Source organism: Podarcis muralis, chromosome 9 (assembly GCF_964188315.1).
Source record: "Podarcis muralis chromosome 9, rPodMur119.hap1.1, whole genome shotgun sequence".
In the NCBI taxonomy this organism is placed as follows: Eukaryota; Metazoa; Chordata; class Lepidosauria; order Squamata; family Lacertidae; genus Podarcis; species Podarcis muralis.
This window is the reverse complement of record NC_135663.1, coordinates 78,254,079-78,281,546: the sequence shown is the minus strand read 5'-3', so window position 1 is coordinate 78,281,546 and position 27,468 is coordinate 78,254,079. Positions and strand designations below refer to the sequence as shown.

The following is a 27,468-nucleotide window of genomic DNA, read 5'->3' as shown; positions in this document are numbered from 1 at the left end:
TCAAGTATTTATGATAGACCCATTCCTAGGATTACTCCAAGTAATAGATGGTCAGAAACAGCATTATTGGAAAGAAGAACATGACAGATTTGTTCCCTTTTGCCAATATTTTTTATTTAGAGTACTAAAATCTGAGCAATAGCAGTAAGAACTAATTAAAGAGATGCCTCTTAGAAATAAAGAAAATTAACATTAAATGTTGGTGATAGGGTGTTAATGCTATCAGATCCAGTGCTTTTTAAAAAAGTATAGCTATATTTCCAGTAGTTAAATAAATTAAAGTAGGACATTTTGGGAATAATCATAATACCACAGTCTTTAAAGTTATAGCTTTTAGTAAAAACCCTTGGAAGAAGAAAGTTAATTATTTCTATATATTACTTAGCAGTAGACGTTAAAGAATTTTCTTTGAATTATTTGTGAATCAAAGAGATTGCAACCGAGAACAGCAAGAATTGAATGTAATTCTAAATTGTTTTTGTTTTTACATTATGAATAAATATACCCAAATAAAGGAGAAAATGATAAAGGTATACATTAACAGGATTAAAAGATCTGGACTTGCATGCAAGATTCTATATCAAAACAAGCAAAGGCTCCCTAAATCTGTTCTGGGCTCCTCCCAAACCTCTGGATCAGATCTGGGGAGGGTGCAGGGTACATGGGGCTTAAGCAGGGTGAGTTCCATTGCACAAGTATAAATCCTTGCACTGACAGAAGAAACTAGTTGGATAATACCCTTAGATTCCTTTTATAGACATTGATATGGTTCAGTAAAAAACAATGGCAAGTAAATGTCTTGGCTAATCCTGTAATTCATTTCTTTTATACATGTTGGGAAATGATCCAGCTTAAGTACTGTTATTGTCTCATATGCATCCTCCTAGTTTAATGATTACAGTGGTGCCCCGCAAGACGAATGCCTCGCAAGACGAAAACTCGCTAGATGAAAGGGTTTTCCGTCTTTTGAGTCGTTCCGCAAGACGAATTTCCCTATGGGCTTGCTTCGCAAGACGAAACGTCTTGCGAGTTTGTTTCCTTTTTCTTAAAGCCACTAAGCCGTTAATAGCCGTTAATAGCCGCTAAGCCGTTAATAGCTGCTAAGCCGTTAATAGCCACTAAGCCGCTAATAGCCGTGCTTCGCAAGACGAAAAAACCGCAAGACGAAGAGACTCGCGGAACGGATTAATTTCGTCTTGCGAGGCACCACTGTAGGTTCAAAATTTTAGATTTGATCCAGTTCAAGATCACAGTATATGTTTAAACCTGACAATTGTGTTAGTTCTTAAAATAGAATAGAATACTTTCTACTATGTATAGATATGAATAAAAATTGAGGACAATTTTTTGTTTGAAAATGTTTATTATAGCATATATTTAGTTATTTATAGTGCAACTCCATGCATAGTGCAACTCCATGCATGTCTTATCAGAAGAAAGTCCCATTGAGTTAAATGGAACTTACTCTCAGGTAAATTATTTGAGTTCATCCTTAGTGAGCAATGTTGGAATACAGTGGTACCTCTAGTTGTGGACTTAATCTGTTTCGGGGTGCTGTTCGCACCCCAAAAAGTCTGCAACTAGAGCGGGTCTTCCGCGCATGTGCGATCGAGCGCTTCTGCACATGCGCGAGGTGCGCAGATCACTTCTGTGCATGTGCGCGTGGCGAACCCAAAGTAAACACTTCCAGGTTTGCCGCGTTCATAAGTTGAAAGTCCATAACAAGAGCGGAACGCAACTAGAGGTACCACTGTACACTGGAACTTGGTTTGAAAAATTGTTAAGTGTACTTACAAGATAGCATCTAAGGTATACAGTACTTGGTTTAATGGTAGAATGGAGAAGGGGAAATGAAAATGCATTTACGGAAAAGGTCAAAGTATTGTGAAATAGAAATAAACGGAGAGCCATAGGTTTGAGCCATGAATTTTTCTGGGTGACTGAAATATAAAACACTGAATGGAGCAGGCCAGTTTTTCCACACACAACATGAAAAGAAAAGTGCCTGTACATTTTGCTTCATATCTCAGGCTTTACAAATAAAGCCTAGAAACATACCTGTTTAAAAATGAAAGCTGGGTATCTGGAGAACATTGTTTTTTATTGAGGTGGGGGTGTCCCTACCCTGCTGAACACCCATATGGAGAACTGTATTTCTGAAAGAACTCCACTTTTCAATTTCAAAGGCACTGATGGAAAAATCATTATATATTTTTGTATAATTGTTATAACTTCCCATCAGCAGAGTTGTTCCTGTTTGCTGGAAGGATAAACTGCTTCTTGTTTTTGAATTTTTGTATAGTAGTATGGAGGCAAAAGCTGGTCATAAAAAGGATTCCATCAAATGTGAATTTGAGTGGTATCACAGAATTCTGGTTCTTTCACATTACAGTATGCTGTGTGAAATGAAGCTGAGCTCATTCTGCCTATTTGGTAGCTATCATGGGAGTGCTCACCTGACAGGCACAATTGGAAGCAAAAAATAGTGATAAGTGCTCAAGTGGACAATTCTTATACTTAGAAGGGGGCATTATTTGAATATTATGAGATTGTTTACCTTTCTCTTTTAAACCCCTGCATTGCCAGCAACAACTCTGAATAATAGCAGTTTGATACAAAAAGACACAGCAGTAAATTATAAATAGTAAATTGTATTAGACTACAGTTGAATATAAAAACATTTATAGAATTAAAGGCTCAGTTAGACCAATCCTTCAATACAAAGTACAGTGACATTACTGACTTTCCAATAGATAGAACACTGTTCTCTAAGTATCTGCAGCTATATTTGCAATAAATGTTATGAATTCGGGTAAATATTCTTTTGACTACTTATTTGCAAGAGTAAATAAATATACTGTTTATGGAATACTGTTATAGTTGCTAAAGCCCAGAGTGCAATGCACTAATATCTGAATTGTGTCAGTAGTATTAGTGCCACTTTTCATAAAATAGCAACTTCTTTGCTTGAGAGCACCTCCATATTTTAAGTATTCAGTGGAAAAGTTGTATTAAGTGGGAAAATACACGTAAGACATGATCTCAATCAGAAAATGGGACAAATTAAAACACTGAAATGAAATGAAATGAAAACAAAGGATAGACACACTTACTTCATTTGGGCCCACAGAAACTGAAGGCAAGAAATGTCCATCTAGGTGAAGATGGATTTGCGCATAAGCAGCTTCTAGAAACAACACAGGAAGCCACACTGTTGACCCAAAGGTCATGATCAAGCACCCCTGTGATCGAGTTTTTGTTTCAGCCACCTTTTGAGGCAAACTTGGGAAATCAAAATGCAAATCTCTAATTTCAAAAGGGGCCATGGATTCTGCATAAACTATCCCTTACATTCACAATATTCTATAAAATCATGTGACAGTTTCTTAGGATGTTGAAACAAACTCTAAACTACCTGAAATAAACAAAGTGAGATAAACAAAGAAAGTGGCACAATCATGAAATGTGGACAGGAATAATATATTAACCTGTTTCAGTAGAGTAAATAATAAATTTGATTTGACGGAGGGGAAGATGGCAGAGATACCAGTTCATTCTACATGGTACCGCTGGATCAAAGTCACTAGTTACATCTAATAAAAAAAAAAGTCAGGGTGTTGCTTTAGTAGAAAAGTTAACTTGTAAAAAACCCCAAAAACCCCAGAGGAAGTCATTGACAGCATACCTATTTTATCAAGAGATGAGGTTGCCATAAATGTTATTTTTCAAAAGTCCAATTAAACAAGCCAACAAAGAAGAAAGGTGGTGTATCCACAGATAATAGGAATCCACCAGCAGAATGGGGAGGGAGGCAATTTTTATTTATCAAATTATTTATCTCCCAAAGGAGTCCAAGGTGGCATTTTTGGAGATCTGTCACTGGTCCCACCCCTGGTCCATTCCTCTGACAGACTCCTTCCATCAGCACATGGCTGCCACTGAAGACTACCCATAACCTTCAGCGTAGCTGGTGTGCCTTAATTCTGCAATTTCTACTGTGAATTACGGACTGCAACTTGGTTTATTCAAGGTGCGATTGGCTGTTGCTTTGCTTTTCAGCATTGCCTCTACCGTTATGATTTTGTTTAAGAACTGAGCTAGTGTGCTACAGCACTGAGGCACCAGCTCAAAGGCCAGAATGTGGGCTTGCTGTTGTCCCTTACGATGCTGCCAGGACAAAGTGGGACAGTAGAGTGGCAGCTGCCTTTGGTCAGGCAAGTAGCAAGTAGGTGTGTGAGCCTATTTTCCTGTGTATCTTTTCCTGGGAAGTGGAGCAAAGCTTCACTTGCCATGCAATTAGGCTTTGCCTGCACTGGCAATAGTGTTGCTGCTGCAATTATTAAAGAGAACCTGTTTGGTAATATCTTATTTCTTCATTATAATTAATAATTACGTTTCCTATACAACTCAAGAGTTGCCAAAAAACAGAAATATAGAGGCTGGAAATTTAAAGCTGTTCTCCAACAGTGATTCTTATGAGAAATCTGTCTTTGACTTTTGAAAAATAGCATGAAAAGCTACCTTAACTCTTAACAAAACGCAGCATTCTTGTCAATACGCATGCTGTATAGACCAATATTTAATGTATACTTAGCTACATGTACATCCTTGTTAACACACAACACATTCAAATGTCTTTAAATTAAATGCCACAGTTTGAAAATCATTTGTATTTGATACCTGATTTGTCAAGGTAGTAAAAAAATTACAACGTAAGTGTTCTGTCATACATGTGTACAACCAATGTTTTTACACACAAACCCACACACCCCATGCTACCAGTTTTCCAATTGGAAATGAATAGATTGGAATGAATCTGGTACAAATCTGAAAACGATGGCAGCGTTTAGTTAAATTAATAAACTCATGAAACATTTACAAGTACTGTGTTAGGGGCAGCTATGAAGAGCCTTTCTTCTTCTGTTCCAGCTCTTGCAGACGCTCTTCTCTGAACTGAGCATGTTGTGTCCCTACTTTATGAGCAGTCTCTGTCGCTGTAATGTCAATCTGGGCATATTTAGTTGATCCACTCCCTATGGCAGAAAAACATTGCCATGGTTATAACATCTTCATGTACTTTCACCTAAGATAATTAGGTAAGAATACAATAATACTCAGTTTGATGTCACACACAGCACAAATAATAATACCCACACCAGAACTTAAAAGCTATAATCTTTGTTACTGGAAAACATAGCATCAAGAAACAGTTAAGCTCTTGTAGCTCAGAATCCAAACAAACAAGTGGAACCTACAACATAATGTTGCAGTGTATCAGCACTTCTGTGGGAATGTTCAGGGATGCAGGAGAGGATATATTGCTTGATTATATCCTTTCCAACTTGTGTTAAACAAGTTCTACAATTTAGCAGAGTAACATTCCCCTTTTTAAACTTGCACAGTGGATGCGTTTGCTCAGGCTCGCTAAAGCCTCTAAAATAAGTTACCTGGTAATTTCCCCTTTAGTCCCTCATAAAAGAAATAGACATGATACAGTCTTCTATAAAAGTATAAAAGGAGTTTACTCACTCACATTCTGATCACAGATGGATCCCAGAAGGCAGACTTAAGTTACAAAAGTAATATACCTGGAATCTATCCCATAAAGAGATAGTCCCTTTGTCCTCTCTTGGCTGGAAGCCAAGAGAGCATCTTAGGCTAAAAGCAGATGTTGCTTCTTTGACAAATGTAGTCAGAGAGAGAGAGATAGCGGCCAGCCCTATGCTTTTGTTCCTGCACAGGTGAGGCCACGCCCACTTCTGGTCACATGTAGAGGAAGTCTGTCCCAGCCTAGGAGGAAACAGGAAATTCCGACTGACTGGTCCAGACATCCCCTTTTTATGTCCACTTTAGGGATGTTGTACTTGACTGCTCTGTGTTTCACATCCCACAACTTCCCCATTAGTAGTGCTCCTGCTCAGGACCATCTTTCCTTCCACATCATTTTCCTGCTGGAAAGATGCTTGTCCTTCTCACGAAGCAGACCCAGAGGGGCTGCTCTGTACCCAATGGGAAGACGGACAGCATCTTGTCCCGCTGGACACTAGTTTGCTAGGGTCTATGGGGCACTGCCCCACAACCAGCTGCTGCCTGTTTGCTTTTGCACTACCACCCAGTCCAGGAAGTAGCACTACTTTTCACTTTCCTTCTCCTTAATCTCAGAATTGCCCCTGTAGGGATGGAGAAAAGCTGGACCTGGTTTGGACTGCCAGCCATTGGTTCTGTTGGTCTCTTTGTCTTCCACGCTGCCAGCCCTAATGAGTATCAGCAACCGCTGCTTCCTCCCTAGCGAAGGAGTTGAAAAAGGTTCTGAAGATATGCAGCTGCAGAACCCTACTGCAGGAATGCACTTTTTAAATACAAAAATTGAATCCACCAGAGCTTTTTCCTTCCTCTCTTCAGTTACTTCCTTCCAACCTTTCTTCTTTCTTCCTTCTTCCCTGCTACATGTGATGAGCTGACCACCCTATAATCCTGACCTGTGTTTTCCTGGCTTCCAGCTGCCATCAACCGTGCTCTTTTCCATATTATCATTTTTAAATTAATTTTATTAAAGGTTTTCAACCTAATATATACCATAAAATTCCAATTAAACTAAAAATAATAATAGAAAACAACATACCAAACAGGAAAAAAACTAAACAGAAAAGTAAAATAAAGCACACTATCAGACTCCTCTCCTCTGGCCCCTTCCCATTGGTATTCAAACATATCAGATCTCTTGACCTCCACTCAGCCCTCAGTTCTCAGATTCCTCAACATTTTTGCTCCCTTAGATATGGGTCACATCCAGAATGTCACTATTCTGTAGGAGGGATTTCATTGCATATCAGAAATGTAGGTTTGCTCAATTAAAGTGCTGTGTTGTTCTGGGCCCAACAAATACACTTTTTAAAAAACTTTTTTTTGCGTATAGCAAAGTAGCAGGGAAATGCATTAAAAAGTGTGGGATAATGGTTGACTGATGGGAAGATGTATAACTTCTGCACAAGCAAATAATGAATTTAAAGAAGATATTGTATCATATATTATACTGCTGCTGCTGCTACTACTACTACTACTACTATTATTATTAATTAAATTTGTATACCTCCCTATACCCGCAGGTCTCAGGGTGTAAGTTTTGTGCAACCAAATCAGGATGCTCCATGAACAGATAATTTAGGAGAGCCAACAGTTGATCACCCCCTCATTTCCCTTGATGACTGTGATGGTTATCTTCCTACTTGTCTAATTACTTCTCCAATATCTCTTTAGGGGGAACGCTTCTACTGCTCTCCAGTGAGCTTCTTAAAAGTTCTGTGCTATTCTCCCTAAATACTTTGTGCCAGGGTAGTATGGCTTCCAAGAGCACCTACCCACTGCTGACAGACAGCTCTACACCCTTGTGCAAATTAATTGAAAGAAATCATGTTTTCTATCTGACTCGTAATCCGGTACTCAAAACAAACATGAAAAGTCAGTTGATCATTATGGTGTCGGAAGCCTGCAACCTATAGAAGGAATGATGCGCTCGCCACAATATATTGAGGTTCTGCGAAAGAGAGTTATTCCAGAGCCGGAAAAGAGGTATCCTGACAGTACTGGGATATTGCAGCAGGACTTAACCCCCCTGTCACACATCAAAAGTGGTGAAGAAATTCACGACAGAGCAGCAAATAAATAGTTGGAGATTGTATATTACTTGAAATCAAAGAGAAAAAATAAAGCATGTAGCAGTAGTGCATTGGAGCTAACAAGTACCCAATAACCAGCGGTGATTGGTGCATCTGTAAAAGGTGACCATGCCACAGTGTAGCTTTGCAAAAGCCCCTTTTGATCCCTGGAACAGCCTAAAATGTTATGCAAAAACAGCAGAAACATGCTTCAGTTGCTTTCAAAGATATTTACCTCTTATGCTTGTACTAGGTTCCTGAAGTTCCAGCTCCATGTAATGAAGCTGTTTCTTTGATGTGGGGCTGGTAGGAATATTAACATAGGTTGCCATTTCACCATGCAATCGATCAGCCATCGGTAGGTCTGCTGAATAACCAACTGCCCCTGCCATGAGAAGGAACATGCTTTTAAAAGATACATAAACTTAAGCCCCCTGAAGAAGTAAAAAGACATCAACTTGGGTGTAAGACAAGAAGGGAAATCTTTGAATTCATGCACTCATGGAGTTCTCCTGTTCATTTCAACAGAGGAAATGGATTCTCCTTTGTGATATGGCTGAAAATGAATGTGCCAACCCAAGCATACATGAGTTCCATGCACGCTCAAGAGTGCATACAGCTGTCAGTGGTATTACAATGAGAGGGTAAGGCTGCATTTTGAAACTGCCCTTGCTCTGCAGGTACTGAGAATCAAACTAGACATGATGTTAAAGTACATCTTTGCATTTACAGTCAAAGTTTAAAAAAATGCAAATAGCATCAACTGGATGGGGGGGGGCAATGATAATGATCAGGATTGCAGCAGGTGGGGGTGAGGAATATAACCCTTTCCTCCCCTGTTATGGTCCTGAGGTACATTCCTTCCTCTGAAGCTTGTATTTGCATTGGGAGGAAATTACCCAGTAAAGGGCAGTGGAATAACTTACGAATAAAAGAACTTCTACAGATTCTCCACAAAGAATATATTGATATATGTGCTTAGAAGTGAGGAAAAGAGGACTAGGCAAGGCAAAGGTCTGATTAAAGTTGGGTATTCTATGGAAAACAAAACTCTCTTGGGGTGAGGTATGCTTTGTAATACTCCAGGGAACCTTCCCTATATGTTCATGGCTTTTTCATTTAGGAAGTAGCTCATGTTGTTCCTCTAGCAAGCGCTTGCTTGGGCCCTAATCATATCCCCAGTGCTATTTTCTAGAAAAAGAGGTGCCAGAACTCACCATGAGCACCTCCCTTGTTCTCTTATAATTGCAACGGCACACACCTGAGAGGTGCTGGAACTGAGTTTCTGCATATCCCCCATTAAGGGTTTGTCCAACGCCTTGTGTCATTTGGAGTGTTCCCTCGCCAACCATTGAGCTGGATCTGTCTGCCTATTCATATGAAATCACCACCAGTCTGTGTGCTCTGCTGCAAGTCAGTTTACTCACCAGCTTCTTCAGGATCAGGTGGCGCTCCAGACTCTGTAGGTGGCATCATAAATTCATAGCTTCCTTTAGGACCTGGAGCATACAGAAATCTATACATTGTTGATCCAATTTTAAACAACAATATGGACAGTAATAATAACGCACATGTCTCAATTCTTTAAGTTTCCTCGCAAAGGATTAAAAAATGTGGCTCAGTCAAGAAATATGGAGATTATCTAGGAAGCATTACATGCTTCTAAGAACACTCCGAAGGGAATAAATTCTACCATCATTTGAAGAGTTTGCACCGTGCGCTAATCGGTCATGGTGCATGGGGTTCGGGAGTGCTGTGATACTTGCAACCTTCCCAGAGTCTTTTAAGACAGTCTACCTAACTGAATGACAGTAATAGCAGAGACATCTGATTAGAAATTGTACAGCTCCACAGAAGGACTAGTTAACCTCAATTTTATGTGAGGGGACACCTGGAAAATCAAAACTGTTAAACCTATCAGACCAGAGAGAAAAGTTTGTCATGGTACTTTTTACAATTTCTACAAGGGAAAGTTACAGATAGTGTATCTGAAGAAGTGTGCATGCACACGAAAGCTCATACCAAGAACTAACTTAGTTGGTCTTTAAGGTGCTACTGGAAGGAATTTTTTTTGTTTTGTACAAGGGAACAGTTGCTTTCCCATATGGTGCAATCTGCACTTCAGGATCGGTACCACATAAGAGGAACATAAAAATGAACTCCAGAAGATCATCTGTAAACAGGATTTTCTTATCTTTCATGGAGCTTACTCCTCATTAAACTTCGTTTTCTTAAATAATTCAAACATAATTAATTCATCACAGGAACTCCAAGGACCGAGACCTACAGCAAACATTGCTTTGACCATGGAGATCCTACCAAAACCAGCATTCCTGTGATGAAGTTCTTCACAAAAGCTCTTCCAACTTGCAGTTTAAATGCAAAGATTACTGCCTGTGACTTCCCACACGCACAACCTTTCCTATCTGAATAGAAAAATAAAGCATAACTATCTATCTCATTAAAAATACTGAGTACAGTGGTGCCCCGCAAGACGAATGCCTCGCAAGACGAAAAACCCGCTAGATGAAAGGGTTTTCCGTTTCGGAGGTGCTTTGCAAGACGAATTTCCCTATGGGCTTGCTTCGCAAGACGAAAACGTCTTGCGAGTCTCGCCATTTCCCCCCGCTTCCCCCCCCTTTTTCAAAGCCGCTAAGCTGTTAATAGCCTTTTAACAGCTTAGCCGCTAAGCCTTTAATAGCCACTAAGCCGCTAAATCGCTAATAGCGCTAATCCGCTTAGCCGCTAATAGGCTTGCTTCGCAAGACGAAAAAACCGCTAGACGAAGAGAATCGCGGAACGGATTCTTTTCGTCTTGCGAGGCACCACTGTACTTGCTTCTTTGACCTAGGTTTGTTTTGAGGAAATTGCCTCTCCAAATACTATGCCTATCTACTTGTAAAGTTTGTCCTTCGTTTGCTTTCAGAGACCAAAACACTATCATAGAAGCACCACCTGTTTTAAAAACATCTCCAACTTAATACTAAAAATCGTTAGCTACATTTATGGTTCTATTGTGCCCAGCTGCTCAAAATAAATTGCTTTGTAGAGATATTCATGGCAGTATGGCAGTAATAGATAAATCAATTCCCTCTTTCTTCTTCCTACTACTATTCCTCCCACCTTTGGAGTCACTGAGAGATAAAGTCATTATTCTATTGACTTTGCTTTGGAACAAAAATTCAGCAAATGCTTCCTAAAGCTAATTCAGCTGATGAAAGGAATCAGTTAAAACATTTTTCTATTTCCTATTGCAGCCTTTCTGATATCCATTAGATATCATTAACACTAAAAATATAACACAATTGACCACAATATAGCAACTGCACGTGACTAGTAGCCAAGGACAACAAAATGAGATATCTATTCCCACTTGTGTGACAACAGAAATGGAACAGCCATTTCTCCAACCAAGTAAAATAATGCCAGCAGGAATTATTTTAATTGGCCTTGCACCTAGATGCACATTGTTATGTTATAATAATCATTATTAATTTGTAAGAACAGATTACAGATAGAAATGAACATAAAGTCAAAAGGATTATTGGAAACCTATTTTTCCAAGAAATAAAAAATAAAAAATAAGAAATAAGAAATAAGAAATAAGAAATAAAAAATTGATTGATTTGGTTCTTAAGTAACTTCTGGAAAAATAGGTCACCTTGGGTCAAGAAGGCTAATGCCTTCAGATGTGTATTGGATTTCAATCCTCATATTTACTTCCAAGTCCTGTATGGCAGAAGCTCACGCCAGAGAAGTCAAAGGTGATTCTGGCTGGATCTCTTTGGACTCTGGAGAGTTTCATTTGGCCTAGGAGGCAGAGGTTGGCTTGGCTGCAACTGTCAGGGCTGTTACTTCCTCATCTTAGGAGGTAGAGTAACAAGCAATGCTTATTGAAGGTAGTTGAGGGGATTTTGCTATGTCTGTCTGACTATTGTAATGCTCTCTGTCTTGGACCTTGCTGACTTTGAAGACAAACTAGAACCTTCAACTAGTGGGAAATGTGGGCACACAGAGATCCACACCCACAAAAACTTGTCGGTTGGTTTCTATGGAGGAGGTTGTTTGCACGTACCATGCTGTCTCCTCTACTGAAATGAATGCCGGAGCCTGTAGAAGCAGGATCTATTTGCACACATGACTCGTAAGGAAAATATACCCGATATGAAGCAAAGTTATAGGGGTGGGGATGGGAAGGAAAGAACAGGAGGGACGTTGAGGGGGGTGTTGTTTTGTGTGCATGTACAGACTTGCCCAACCCACAAAGAAAGAGGATTAGGGCTCAAAGACCAGGTAAATATAGGTAGCTGTAAAATCAGCACAGTGTGAGGGATGGCACACATGAGCTTACAATTCTTTTTGATACAGAGTGAATTTATTAATACTTTGCTCTCCTTAAGCTTAAGACTTGTTTTTCTTTTGGTCTTCTTTAAAATCCAAGAATAAATATTGCAGTCTTGTGGATTGGGACCTTAACTTGTAATTTAATTTCCCTGAGTACTGAAATCAACAGGTGTCAACATCTAGCAAAAATCTCATTGCCTCTTACCTGGGCTGGCTGGTAAAATTCCAGATGATAAAATGGAAGTTTCCTTTTTTAAAAAAAACACACAGAGAGAGAGAGAGAGAGAGAGAGAGAGAGAGAGAGAGAGAGAGATGCATTATCATGAATGAGTTTCTTTATCATGAATGAGTTTCTTGCAAACTTAACACTGAAATTTTTCACCTGATAAACTGTTCTCAAAACTATTTTCAATTTAATCTTGTTGATAAAAGTTCCAAGGAACTGCATAATAAATTCACCTTGTTTGAATAAGCTCAAATCCTGTCAGTCCAGCTCTCAATATTGTTTGTGAATAATTTTACAAGTACATTTGAAATGATTAATCCTTTATGCATATGTAAATGATTATATATATGCAACAGATGAACACTTTATGCTGAAATTGACCTCCATATGAACTAGAAGATCATCACTATTAAATTAAAAAAAAAACAGATCAATCCTAACTATAGGAATCCAGCAGAACTTAACTCTGCCTTGAGTTAAGCAGGCATAAGTTACTCCTTTCCCAAACTCTGTCCAGCACCGGGGCTAGTGCCTGCTGAGCTGTCCTGAGCCTGGCAGAGGCAAAACAAGACTTTAAAAGAAGGCTTTGACTTACATTATCATTTTTGCTGGTGTAAGTTCAACTGGGTTGCTAGGTCACATGGCTGAGCTGAAAGGCGTTTGGAATAGGTGCAAGTCTGCCCCTGTCCTGTCCTACCCCAGCATTGCTGCACCCCCACAACAACCCCATTGGGGGACTTACCATGGTCAGCCAACTTCAACTGAGCTCCAGGAGGAATTGCCCTGGCTTCCACAAATGTGGAAAAGGCAAGGGAGGGGTTTCCATGTAATGTGAAGAAAGAATCTTCTCCTCAATGCAGCAAAAGCAGGGGCCGAGGAGGAGCAAATCAGGCATTATTGATCAGCATGCACCAGCAGGCTGTTCATTCAACATTAAACTACAATATCTTTTAACAAGGGGCTGGTAGAGAGAGGCCCCCTTTGGCACTGGCCCCTTGGCTGTGGAGTGCTGTCCCCAGAGAGGCTCACTCAGCACCTATTTTAGAGTTTTTTGTGGCAGGCACAAACCTTTTTTAATTTCTTTAATTTCTTTAAATTAATCTTAAATCTTTTAAATTCTGTTGAAGCCTGATGTTTTATTCTTCTGTAAGTGACCGGTGCATTTTAATAGTTTATTGACATGGCAAGCTGCCCAAGAAAGTTGTTATCATGAGATATAGAAATGTAAGGAATAAATCAATCCCACTAGCCACTAACCCCTGCTGCTGGAAAGTTCAGGACACCACTGAATTTCTTGGTTTATGGTTACATGCAGACCAGTGCACTTCAAGTAGGCCCACACTGCTAAATGGAGAAAAAGCAAGCCTAGTATATATTTCTGCATTGTCTCAGCCCTGGAATATGTGCAGCAATAAAGAAGTAAGCCTCTGTTGCATGCCTGCTCCCTCATCACTGAGAAACATAAAGCAGCCACCACACAGCAGATATGAGGGACAAATGACTTGAAGCCAAAGAGTAGGACCAAATCCTCATAAGAACAGGAAAATAATTGTGGCATCCCAGCAATCAAAGTTCATCTGTCTAGCATTCTGTTATCAACAGTGACCATTCAGAAATTCCAGGGTGGTTTGCAAGCCAGGCATGACACAGCAGCTCTCCTATTGATTTTCCTTAACAACGGGTATTCTGAACATGTGCTGATTTAGAAATCATGGTAAGCACTTAATTTCTAACGTGGCACATTTTCAGAGATACTAGTCCTCCCATTTGCCCATCTCAGGCCTTGACAAATTCTGAAAGAGGACTGGTCAATTTGCCTAACACTTTTTGCACCACTGCCCTATTATTAGAAAAGCTAAAATTACAGTGGCATCCCAAACTTCCCCCTTCTGAATGGTCTCTGTCTGGAGGCCTTTGGAAGCAACCAGTCAGTCAGTCAGTCAAGAAGTCGCCAGGAACAGCAGGGGTTATGACACAAGCAAGACTGTGACAGCTGAGTAAGATCATTATATTTAAAGTTCCTCAGTTATGGTACTTCATATATTCTTAACCAGCACAGTAACCAGACTCTGAATTATATATATGAATGACCCATGATGTTTACTCAAGACTTAATAGTGTACTTGGCCCAACTTTGTTCATGCTCCCCCAACCTGTTGCAATAAACTTTTCACTAGCATAAGTACCATGTTTTGTCTCATTTTCAGGCCACATTCAACCAACCATATTTTCAAGGAGCTAAAATGCCAGTGCAATAAGGCATGGTTATATTGTGGAGCTGCTCACCTAAAGATTTTGCAGAGACAAAGAACTGAATCATTTTTGTTTAAAAGGATGAAACTTTCCACTTGCACATCTAGATATAGCAAGTGGTACAATAACACTAATGCCTTGGGCTAGGGGCCCGATGGCTCCCAGGCAGCATGCAACTCTTGGACCAATTTCAAAGTCAGAGCGGCACAGAGAGCGAGCAAGCTATAAAATGCTGCAAATACCGCTCATTTTTGGCTCTGGCTTGGCCCACCATCAGTTATAGCCCTTGACTGGCTTTTCCAGAGCGTAATAGAATCATAGCACCAGAGTTGGAGGGGACCCCCAAGGGACCCCTGCAATGCAGGAATCCTGCCCACAGCTGTCGCTGGGTAGACTCAAACCACCAACCTTCTAGTTAGCAGCGAGACACACTGACCTATTGCACCACTGACCAGTGGCGGAGCTTCATGCTCTGGCACCGGGGGGCGAAGAGCAGGCAGGGGCATGGCTGGCGCGCATCCCGGGGGCATGGTGCACCACCCGCAGGGGCATGTTGTGCATCCTGGGGGCGTGGCGCACCACCCGCAGGGGCATGGTGTGTGTCCTGGGGGCATGGCACGCCTCCTGCAGGGGTGTGGCACCCAGTGCGGGCAGGGGGGCAGCCGCGATGGCACCCCACCAGGATTGTGCTGCCGGGGGCAGTGCACTCCCCCCGCACTCCTCTCCCTCCGCCAGTGCCATTGACCCTTTATAGAGAAAAGGTGCCCACTCCTGGACTAGGGGCAATCTTCAGCTGAATTACGAGCTGGCTGGCAGGAACCATATCCTAAGACAGGCCATCTCAGAATGGCCCAAAACAATTTATTTTAATAAAAGTCTGAACAAATGTTCAGATATTTCTGATGGAACAAACTGATTTCTCCTACAGACTTAATAGTTGTCTTCAGGAACATTTGGCCCTCTAAAATGGTAAAAGAACCATTGGCACTTGTCTGTCTCAATAGACAGCGGAGCGCACCTCCAGGGGTGAAGCCAAACAACTGTGGTAGCAGCACTAAAGTGGCCTCTCTGGGGCACAAGCCCAGGCAGTGTGTATGACTGCTCAGATGACAAGAGCAAAGGCAAGCAGAGCACTTCGTTTGGCCCCAGCTTGGCTGCAGGAGTTGCTGGAAGGAGGAATACAAGGTGCCCTCCAACCATCTTAGAGGCTCCACATAGTTCTGGGACAAGGTATGAAGGCTAAAGCTCAGCAAACCTGGGCTGGTCAATGTCTGCATGGGAAATCACCCAATAACCTTAAGCATGACACCCTGAATGCAATGGAACGAAAGGTTGGATATAAATGTAATGAATCAAATAACATTTACCTGTTGTTGTTAATGTTTTCCTGACAGTAACTGATTTCAGCTACCATTGGCACAAATATAGTAGCATTTATCCGCCCATAAAATGCACACAGTTCTACAAACAAGACTAGCATGTGCTCAGAACGATGATTTACCTTTAGCCCTCCACAGACCGGGCAAGGTGAAAAGAAAGCTCGAGTTGTCCCAGAAGGAGAGCTACACAGTTCACATGGGCTGCTGGAGACCCCAATGAATGTTGCCACATCAGTACTTCTAGAATCTAACAATTGTGCTTGTTGTCTTATATGTGACCACCTTGAAACAAAACCTATGCTTGCCTCAAGCGATGAGTCTTTGGCATGTTCCTGGGGGAGAGCTCCTTCCCCTCTGTGCTCAGGAGAAGCTTGTTCTTCCAGATGTAGCAATGGCAGTTTGAGGTCACTAATTTCTTGAGACGATTCACCCTTGGATAATGAGGAATCTGAACTTGAACTTTGTGTGTCTTTAGCAGCTACCTGTAGCAAACTCCTGGGTGTGTCATAGGCGTGTCTAAGGGAACTGGGAACCTGGTACTCCAGGCCAGGGCTCCTCAGGTGATCACCTGGTGGGCAAGTGCATATATTCTGGTCTGAAGGGAGGTTCAGCGGCAGACTCAACAATGATCCAAATTCATCACCACGGCAAATGTCCAGGCTCCCAGCATATGAGGAAAAACTTCCGGAGTAAGAAGAATGACTCCCAGTAGCTATCCCACTATCAGAAGAACTTTGGCGGCCTATTTCCTGCAGCTGTCTGGATCGAAGCAGCTTAGGAGGTGGTTTGGTGATGCTGCGGACACCTTCTGAATGGGCCTTCTCCTCCCCAAGATGAATTCCCTTTGCGGCAGGCAATCCATGACTTTCTTGAGAAGTACTGGCTGAAGACTGGTCTGCCCAAATAGTCAATCTGCTCCCAATGCTAGCATCAGAATGGCTTGTGTCCGAAGATGAACTTGATAAGCTTCTGTCATCACCTAGGGTGAAAGAAAGGAGATTGATGATTCAAGTGGAAATGGCTGAACTATAAAGAGAGATGATAGCTGGGTTATCAGCCATACTTCTGACGTTGACAGTTCAGGGAGTTCTAGACCACTACATCTGTGAGGGGAGAAACACTCAATTTAGAGAAACCAAGTCCCTTGGCTGCATTAGGGATTTCCCAGTGGGAAACTTCCTAGTGCAGCCAATTCCAGAACGGGACCCTGTCAGCATCATCCAGCTGACTGACATTGACAAGGAGCCCCACTTGCAAAGGAACTGCCAGAAGCTCAAAACAAAGCTTCCAGTTGTCCCTTTGAAGCCCTGTCTCCGCCTGCCCCACCCCAACATCATATGTGACATCAGGTGTGGACCAAATTATGACTCATGCCAAACCTAATTAGGCCACTATGACAGAGGTACCCCACAACTGCTACAGGAGAATGAAGAACGGCAAATACACTCAATGACAAATTTCATCTCATCATATCTCTAGTCTAAAGCCATGGCCTAGATGTGACTTTAGCTTTAGCTATTTTGAGGAGTCTAAGGGCTCGTCCCAGGGACGCAGGTGGTGCTGTGGTTTAAACCACTGAGCCTCTTGGGCTTGCAGATCAGAAGGTCGGCGGTTCGAAACCCCGCGACAGGGTGAGCTCCCATTGCTTGGTTCCAGCTCCTGCCAACCTAGCAGTTCAAAAGCACACCAGTGCAAGTAGATAAATAGGTACTGCTCCGGCGGGAAGGTAAATGGCTTTTCCTTTCACTGCTCTGGTTTGTGTTCCGTTGCGCCAGAAGCAGCTTAGTCATGCTGGCCACATGACCCAGAAAAACTGTCTGTGGACAAACGCCGGCTCCCTTGGCCTGTAAAGCAAGATAAGCGCCACAATCCCAGAGTCGTCTGCGACTGGACATAACTGTCAGGGGTCCTTTACCTTTACCTTTTAAGGGCTCATCCGCACTTCCGCTTGTGTGATGCCTAGAAAACACAGGTCCGAGGGCTTTCACCCTTGCCCTGCTGCTCCTTTCCAAAGTAAAACCCACTCTCGTAAGAGATCAGAACAAATGGCAACCTGGGGAAAACCCAAATTGCCATTTGCTCTGATTGAGTGCTTTCCATGGGGGAAAGCCGCAGGGAAGAGGAAGTGTGGAAAAGCCCTTTATCAGGTAAGGGGGACATCACTTGAGGGCACATTCACTCCCTGGCCAGCATCTAGGGGCTTGAAAGCCTGCAGTGGGTGAGATCAAAGAGACAGAAACACCCCATGGAGAGTCCTCTCTTTTTCCAATAGCACAGAAACATGGTGACCTGCCCACGAGGGAAGAGAGCAACCCCCTCCTCTGTGGGCACCCATGGCCCCCCTTTCCCACTTGTTCTTGCAAATCAGCGGAGCAGCAGCAGGCGGGGAGACATCACAAACAGGGGCGGTGGAAATATCATGCCTCCCCCAATCTGGTACTGCTGCTCAGGGGGAAATGGCTGTACAGCCTTGGAACCAGGGCTGCAGAAGGCGAGGGGCCTCAGAGGGTGTGGGGCCCGGGAGAAGTGGTTGGTGAGTCAGTTGGAGAGGCCTTGTGGCCCATGTGCCACTACCCCTTATGCCAGAGGCCTGAGAAAACAGAATCAAATGCCCAGGAGGAGGATATACTTTGTCCTTACCTGCACTCCCATGATAACTTGTATGGGACAGAAGGCTGAGTCGCTTCTCTAACTGCAAAGCTTCATGGGCCACTCTCTCTTCCGTGCATGCAGGATTTATGCTGGGGTCTTTAAAAAATCAAAACCAAAGTGACAAATCACAACTGAGACTTAGCTGTAAAAAACAACAATGCTTCCATTTTAATAAACATGAGCACTTTGTTGCTTTATCATCAAGAGGGTTCCGGTACCGGAGTTCTGTTCTTTCCTGCCTCCCAAAATCTTCACATATAGCATCAGAAGGGGAGGTTTTTAATATCAGCTGCTAATAACTCCCTCCAGGTGTGGTACCTCGGGTTACAGATGCTTCAGGTTACAGACTCTGCTAACCCAGAAATAGTACCTTGGGTTAAGAACTTTGCTTCAGAATGAGAACAGAAATTGTGCGGCGGCAGCAGTCGGAGGCCCCCTTAGCTAAAGTGGTATTTCAGGTTAAGAATGGACCTCCAGAACGAATTAAGTTCTTAACCCGAGGTACCACTGTAAAATGATAAATTCATAATTCCTTCTTGGCAAACAATACTTGTTCTTCCATTTTCCAGTCAGGAATTTCAGTAATTATTACAGTTAATACATTTGTAAAAAGATATTTGAATGGCTAGACATCAATGCTATTTTCACCATTGTCAGATATTACTTTCCTTTCAGTGACAACCATGCCCTCATTTAATCTGGTAAGATGCACAAATTTTAATCTAGGTTGTTGAAGACCACACAGTGATTTATTGAACCACTTTGAAGTTTAAGTGTTAATGTTCTAAATATTTAACAGCTGAAATCCTATGCACACCTATCAGAAAGTGAGCCCAATTGAGCCTACTGGGATTTACAGCAGAGTCAACACTTGTAGAATTGGCCTGTAAATCATGTTTCTTCAAGGTTTGTCTCATTCTGTAAAATAATGATGCTTGGACTAAAAATTTGGGGTGCTAATAATGTATTCATGTATTTCAAACTACACAATATGATTGTTTCCTTCTAACCAACCAGTTGTTGTTGGCATCCATCTGTCTCGAGAGACAATGGAGTCTGCCTCCAGGGGTGAAGTCTAACCTTTGCGTTAACAGCACCAAAGTGACCTCCCCAGGGTGCAAGAATGGGCAGTGTGTCTGTAGGTCCTGGGCTGCCCAGACAACAACCCCCCCATGGCCTCGCTGAGGTGGTCCAAAGAAAAGCAGAGCAATATGTTTGGCATCAGCTTGGCTGCAGGAGTTGCTGGAAGGAGTGTATCCAACCATCTTAGGGACTCCACTCTGGATTTGTCTAGGGTTTACTCCTGAGACTTTTCTTCTCCCAAAGATATCCCAAAAGGCAGCGGAGGTTTAGGATTAGAGTTTTGCTTCTCCGAGGTTGAGCCCCATCTGTCCTTACTTCCCTTGACAGCACGTGCAGAAACTGCCTTCTTGACCATTGGCCCACTATGGGTCTCTTCTGCTCAATCCACCAGAGCCTGTCTTCACATGCAGGGCAAGTCCCTAACTCACCAAGGATTTAAGATCCATTGGCTACCCTCACTTGGTTTAGCCTGCCAGTCAGCTGTTCTCAGGGTGTAAAAAGGTACCCCCTGCCCGTACGGGCAGTCATGTCTGACCACGTGACCCAGAAGTGTCTCCGGACAGCGCTGGCCCCCGGCCTCTTAAGTGAGATGAGCGAACAACCCTAGAGTCGGACACGACTGGCCCGTACGGGCAGGGGTACCTTTACCTTTTATGCAACTATATGGGACGAGGGTGGCACTGTGGTCTAAACCACAGAGCCTAGGACTTGCCCATCAGAAGGTCGGCAGTTCGAATCCCCGCAACAGGGTGAGCTCCCATTGCTCGGTCCCAGCTCCTGCCAATCTAGCAATTCGAAAGCACACCAAAAAGTGCAGATAGGTAAACAGGTACCGCTCCGGCGGGAAGGTATACGGTGTTTCCATGCGCTGCTCTGGTTTCGCCAGAAGCAGCTTAGTCATGCTGGCCACATGACCCGGGAAAACTGTCTGCAGACAAACGCCGGCTCTCTCAGCCAGTAAAACGAGATGAGCACCGCAACCCCAGAGTCATTCGCGACTGGACTTAACTGTCAGGGGTCCCTTTACCTATGCAACGATATATATACCTTTTATTTAGACAATCAAAGGAAAAATGCACATGTAATTGTATTTTGATGTTTAATGATGACAAACATTTTATGCATTCAGAACCTCTTATTCCAATCAAAGTGAAATATATTATACAAGCTAAACTCCCTTGTTACATGGTTATGCATAGTGCTATTTTTCTAGAAAAAGAGGTGGCAGAACTCACTATAAATGCATCCCTTGTTCTCTTATAATGGCAATGGCGCCTACCTGGGAGGTGCTGGAGCTGAGTTCCGGCTGAAAAAAAGTGCTAGTTATGCTATACATCCAAAACTAACCTGGCAGGACTGGACGTAGACCAAAAGGGCCTTTCATTGGAGAGATGCCATGAACAATGCAATCAAAGAGAAAGCTGATCTTTTCTCCTTCCATGCAAGATAAAAAAAACACACCAGCCCCTGAAAGAAAGCAAAACGTTTAGGACGATTTTAAATCTGGATGAAGGACACATTGGCATATTTATGCAACATCAAAACAACCTAAGGAGCAATCTATATGTTATGCTGGCTCTAGCATTGCTACCTTAAGCGGTCACATTTCAGAGGTTCTTAACCTGTGTACCTGTGTATAGTGTTTCTGTACTAGACCAGAGCACTATAATAATAATATGGATTTGTGGTTGCTGTTTTGGTCAAATTCCTGAACCAGAGAGGAAAAGGTGCTATCTTGCGCTACATTGTGAACTTTTGTTTGTGAAGGGCAACACATTATTGGGCTCTTGTCTTAGTGGATAATTAAATATAGCAAAAACCACATAGTTGCAGAAGGCTTTTTTTTTTTACGGTGGTTTGGAGACAATGAAACAAGAACCCGATCTTCTATCAAACATTTTGAATATATTATTACAGTCTAGAATGAATAGTGATAAAATGCTTTCAAAATGAAATTTTAACTGCCTTTCCTTTTTAAATATTATTTTACTACTTATTTTTTTTCTAGAAATAATCCAAAAAGTCTTTTTTATTATTTCATTGACAAAAATGATTCTTAATTTTTCAGTCTGTTTCAAGTATCCCCCCCTGAAACATTATCTAATATTTGTCCACATTCTAGACATAGGAATAAAGTGAATCAATTCTGGATATTAAGGCTCCAGGAAACCACACCATCCCTAAAATAGTCCACAGGGTTAGCTCCCAAATCCTGTAATAAACTGACATGGACTGGTTCACAGCTGTTTCAAATGGGGTATTTTTATTAAGAAACATTTTAATGACAGGGAGACAAAATTCTTTTGCAGGGGAACTGTTTCCTGCCCCCCCCAACACCTGTTCTGGGGTGAATTTTGGAAAATTCAAACTCATAAAAATAGCTGCCTCCTTTGCTACTCACTAGGGGGAGCCATTATAGTGGACAGCAGTTGAATATCCATTAAAAAAAACATTTTACAGAGTAAGAATATTGTTCTTCCAACAGCTCAATTTAAAAATTCTTTTTTTAAAAAAACTTGGAAATCCCTTTGAAAAAAACCATTTCTTTCTTTTAAAAAATTACCTTGCAAAACCCAAAATATGCTTTATTTAAAAATAGACTCAAGAGTTTGTGAGTGTGCTAATAAATCAGCAAAATCAATCACTGAATCAAAGTTAAACAAAGCTGGAGAGGCAATTGAAATTAACTGGGTAAATTTCACAATTTTGAGTCAAATCATTATTTCTGTACAAGGAAGATGGAAGGCTTTCAGAAAGTGTATAAAGGAGATTCTCCAAGCTTATTCTGAGAAATTTTGAGAATGCACAGTTCCCTTGCTCCCAAAGGGACTACAAAATTCCCTGGTGCCTAAACATTAAGTTCGGGGTGGGGGGCATTTGCATAGGTCTGTTTGAACTGTGATTAACAAAAAAATGGGAAAATACACTATTTTGATTGTGTGTGAGAGTGAGAGAGGGAGGGGGAGAGGGAGAGGGAGAGAGAGATTTGCTTAGCTGTATTGAAAGGTTCATCCATATTCATATTTCAATATTCTATTTCAACACAAAAATCAAACCTCACAAAAATTCATTTTACCTCTAATTTATTGATGTCTACAATGCCCTATGAATGCTCTACATTACTTGAAAGAATAATGTTTTTCCAGTTCTTGGAAGAGAATATATTCATTATCAAAGGGGCACAGCTAGCCAATGTGACTAAAAGCCATAGAACGGGGTGGGATATGTCAAGCTGTGCAAATAAACCTCCCTTTTCTGAGAAGAATGCACATCCACACAGTTTCACAGCCCCATAGTTGTTCACAGACATAATAGAACATTATATTTTAGGACCATTTTGCCACTTTATTTGCAGCCCTAATATTTTTAATATATATATTCTTACATACAGATCCCTAACTGATGAGATGCTATTTTCTATATTCAAAAAGCTAACCAAAATTTAAGTGCAGAATACTCACAGAAACCACACCGAGTTCCTCCTTCAAAGACAAATCCATTAGGAACAGCTCCGTAGCGTCGCAGATCTGAGAGTTTCCATTGTCCCATGATAGAGGGTGGGATATCTTTGGCTAGTACTAGGATATCATTGCAAAAGTGGAGAGTTGCTGGACCACTCTCCAGTTTAGTTCCAGGTGCTACCACAACATGAAACCTGTGAACTATCAGAAGGAGGGGGAAATGAAAGTACAAGGGATTAATTTAATCATTTTGCCAAAAATAATTACACAGTAAAATGCGCACGAAGACTGGTTTCATTACCACTAACATAAAAATGTTCATGCTAATCCATGTTCGTATAATGACGTTTAGCAAAGGCTACAAGACATAAAATAAAACTTGGTGCTGGTAACCTCTTTTCCTGTAATTTCATTACAATTTTATTTTATTTTTATTTTAAAATATATAACAGCAAAGGGCTGAATATTTTAAGAGCAACTCATTTACTCTGATGGCTCATAGGGAAAACAAAGAATTTCCAACTACAGTTGTACCTCAGGTTACAGACGCTTCAGGTTACAGACTCTGCTAACCTAGAAATAGTACCTCGGGTTAAGAACTTTGATTCAGGATGAGAAGAGAAATCGTGCTCTGGCGGCGCGGCGGCAGCAGGAGGCCCCATTAGCTAAAGTGGTGGTTCAGGTTAAGAACAGTTTTAGGTTAAGAACGGACCTCCGGAATGAATTAAATACTTAACCGGAGGTACCACTGTACTGAAACAATCTTTTTCATATTTCACAGAAAAAGACATTAATTTAATGGCAACAAAGGGAAGGCTGCATTTTAACAAGATGTGAAGTGGGGGGGGGGGGGGGAGAGAGAAAAAGAAGAAGAGGAGTTTGGATTTGATATCCCACTTTATCACTACCCGAAGGAGTCTCAAAAGCGGCTAACATTCTCCTTTCCCTTTCTGCCCCACAACAAACACTCTGTGAGGTGAGTGGGGCTGAGAGACTTCAGAGAAGTGTGACTGGCCCAAGGTCACCCAGCAGCTGCATGTGGAGGAGCGGAGACGCGAACCCGGTTCACCAGATTACGAGTCCGCCACTCTTAACCACTACACCACACTCTCACTTATACAGTGGTACCTCGGGTTAAGTACTTAATTTGTTCCGGAGGTCTGTACTTAACCTGAAATTGTTCTTAACCTGAAGCACCACTTTAGCAAATGGGGCCTCCTGCTGCTGCCGCACCGCTGGAGCACAATTTCTGTTCTCATCCTGAAGCAAAGTTCTTAACCTGAAGCACTATTTCTGGGTTAGCGGAGTCTGTAACCTAAAGCGTATGTAACCTGAAGCGTATGTAACCCGAGGTACCACTGTACTCGAGTCACAACTATTCAGAAAATCTGCTCTCCATCAAGTGAAGTCCACCAAGTGAGTTATCATCTCAGTAATACAGGGACACTTGCAGGGGAGAAATAAACCAACAAGAGCGAGTGAAGCAACACTCCTCCTGAAGCTTTCCCCTTACCTAAGCCTACTTCCAGTCTTAGAGTCACAGATGGTTGAAATGACCTAGGGGGCATCTGCATGGGAGAAGTAGGGAGTAGGAATTAAGCATCAACGGGTGGAGATATTCGTTAAGAAACCAATTTTTCCTTATAACACAGCTTTCTAGTGTGCCAGCTTCAAGCTCCTGCATACCAGCACTCATATTCAGGTTGATTCGCAATGGTGCGTAAAATGCTGAGACCATCAAGCTTCATGAGACTGACTTTTTTACATGACAGCTAAGGATGAAGTGGTCACGACAACAGACCCTAAGACAGGATTGGGGAAACTCTGGTCCTCCATTTCTCCAGATGTTGTCGAACTCCAACTCCCATCAGCCCCAACCAATGATGTGATTTCTAGTGCAATAACATCTGGAGAGCCTCAAGTTCCCAATCTCTGTCCTGAGAGATGCTATAAAAAGCAAAAGAAAAGAGGGACAAGTAGCCAAACTAATTGTAGAAGGCAACCAAGGAGCAGGGAACCATCATATGTTAACAATATCATTGTAAAAAAACAAAAATAAAATAAAATAGGATAAGGGGAAGCATGATTCAACCAAAACACAAAGCAAGAGTTGTGTAATCTCTGAAGCATTGTGGACTCACAATACTTCTGGAACAATGTGGGATGGCTCAGGGCTATGAGATAACTCCATGTTATTCACCTTCACAAAAACAGAGGTGCATGAATGAATTTGCTGATATGTATAAATGGTCACTGATGCTAGGTTTACAAAGCCCATGGGAGCCAAACAGTTGTTTAGGTTTGCACAAAGGCTAGTAAAATTGTTAATGTTTTTTCTTTTCTCTCTGGTCTCAAAGCTACTGTATTTTTCACTCCATAAGACACACTTTTTTCCTCTTAAAAACGAAGGGGAAATGTCTGTGTGTCTTATGGATCGAATGTGTGGTCCCTGGGGCTGGGGGGGGGGGCGGAACCCAGGCTTCCCCCATCAGCCCTGGGAGCAGCGGGCAGGCTGCACGCAGATGCCCCCCGGGCTGCCCTTCTCTCTCCTCAGGGAAAAGCCTGCAAGCGCCGCACACACACTCCGTGCAGCTCGTGAAAGGGAGCGCTGAGCAGAGCCTGGGATGCATACAGGTTCTGCTCAGCGCTTCCTTTAATTAATTTTTTTTCTTGAATTCCCCCTCTAAAAACTAGGTGCGACTTATGGTCAGGTGCGTCTTATGGAGCGAAAAATACGGTATATCACAAAGTACTTCAGAAATTCCCTTATGCACCAAAAGCACATTCCTGTACACAATATTTTTGCTTTAACCAAATAAACCATATGTTTAAAAGAAGCAAACATTACCTTCACCTAAACTGTAGCGAATGCGCAGATCCCAGGCATGCATGGTTTCCTTGTTTTCAAAGCCCAGCATAACAACTTGACTCAAACAGATGATGGCAAGAGTGTGATTCAGACCCTCATAACAAAGCCCAGGATCCAGGCCACAGATGTCTTCCAAAGTCACGCTGTTCCTCTCCTTCAGCCCCTTCAGTCGTTCAGATCTTTCCTTGTATATAAGCATAAGCAAGCAATCTGAAAGATGGAAGCCTGTGATCAAATACAAAGTATGGATGCATTGCAACATTTATTCTCATGCTGATCAGAATTTATCCTTAGTATTAACCAGGACTCATTTCCTGAAACATTTCCTAATCAGATAATATAGATGATAAAGCACCATATATAAGCACTTATCAGATACAAAAGGAATAATTACAGGTACTAGGCTAATTCAGGTGTGCAAACATTGCCATGTTCTGCAAAGCCATCTCACCTTGTGGAAAAAATAATTCCACCACTCCGCAAGATTATCAACATGAATTTATGGGTTAAAACAAAATCTATGTTGTTATCCTAATGCTATCTTTTGTTAGCTATTCAGAAAATAAACATATATTGTCTATATCTCTTCCCAGGTCTGTCACTGTGACTGTTCTGAAGAAAGCAAGAAAGAAATCACCCTCATTTCACATGCTACTACCAAAGCACTAGAATGAGAATAATTATTTATTTCCATATTTTCAATGCACAGGCTTCTTTTTTCAAACGTTCTTATCATGGTATCAGGGGACTGCCATCGGAACAGGAGAGGGAGGCAGGGGGATACAGAGAGCCTCCGATGCTTCTGAGGAGCAGCTCCTCGTCCAGCAGTGGGGAACCCACGCCTCCAGCGGAGAAGAGAGGGAAGGGGGCAGCCAAACAAAGGGAGGGCTCAAAGATGCTGCTGAGAGCCCAAGAGCCTCACCTAGCCCGGCTGGCCAGGAGGCACACATAACGTTTCCGTCGCCCAGCTTACGCAGAGGGGTGAAACGTAAAGAGGGGAGGCAGAGATTCAGGGCGTCTAAGTTCTTATGTTGGGGGAGAAACCGGAAGGGGCCACTCCTGGAATCTGCAAGTGACTAAGACGGACATGAACTTTGTGGTTCTGCACTGTAAATAGTTTGCACCAATAAAACCTGTAAAAGACAGGTTGGAGTCCTGCCTGGTTACTCATGAGCAACCACCACCCTCACCTGACACATGGTTTATAGATAGTATAATAAAATAAGCAATTTAGCATTTAAACAATTAAGTGCTCAAAGTCTTTAGTGTTGACTAAAGACCTGAGAGGACTGGCACTGTGTAGCCTTTTCTTCTTCTTAGCCAAGGCTTTATTCTTTTCATTAGTCACCATGAGGACCTTCTTTGAGGAACTACCAAAGAGCTTCACTCCTGAGAAAAAAGGGGCTACCAACTGGAAGATGGGATCCACATCTGAGTGATGGAGCTGCTAAAGGACCATTGGATGCCATAGATCTTGCTGTGAGATTTGTGGTATTAAGTAACAAATAAGGGAGAAGCAGCTCATGTTTCCGCTCTAGCAACTGCT

At 42.1% G+C, this 27,468-nt stretch overlaps 1 protein-coding gene across 3 annotated transcripts in view; it reads right to left on the bottom strand.

Annotated features, from left to right (window-relative positions):
• Positions 1–2,631: 2,631 nt before the first annotated feature.
• DOK7 (docking protein 7) overlaps positions 2,632–27,468 on the bottom strand; it is a 28,533-nt gene continuing 3,696 nt past the window's right edge. The window contains exons 3-11 of one of the 3 annotated variants that reach the window (XM_077934515.1): positions 25,908–26,132; positions 23,054–23,254; positions 20,940–21,059; positions 18,498–18,605; positions 15,980–16,836; positions 12,205–12,247; positions 9,083–9,154; positions 7,891–8,040; positions 2,632–5,033 (exon numbers count right to left, since the gene is read on the bottom strand). In XM_077934515.1, the coding sequence (XP_077790641.1) occupies positions 4,900–5,033; positions 7,891–8,040; positions 9,083–9,154; positions 12,205–12,247; positions 15,980–16,836; positions 18,498–18,605; positions 20,940–21,059; positions 23,054–23,254; positions 25,908–26,132 (1,910 nt within the window). In that variant the 3' untranslated portion in view covers positions 2,632–4,899. Of the gene's footprint in view, positions 5,034–5,054; positions 5,084–7,890; positions 8,041–9,082; positions 9,155–12,204; positions 12,248–15,979; positions 16,837–18,497; positions 18,606–20,939; positions 21,060–23,053; positions 23,255–25,901; positions 26,133–27,468 lie in introns of those variants that run through there. The other 2 variants (XM_028743563.2, XM_077934516.1) reach the window with 2 other exon arrangements.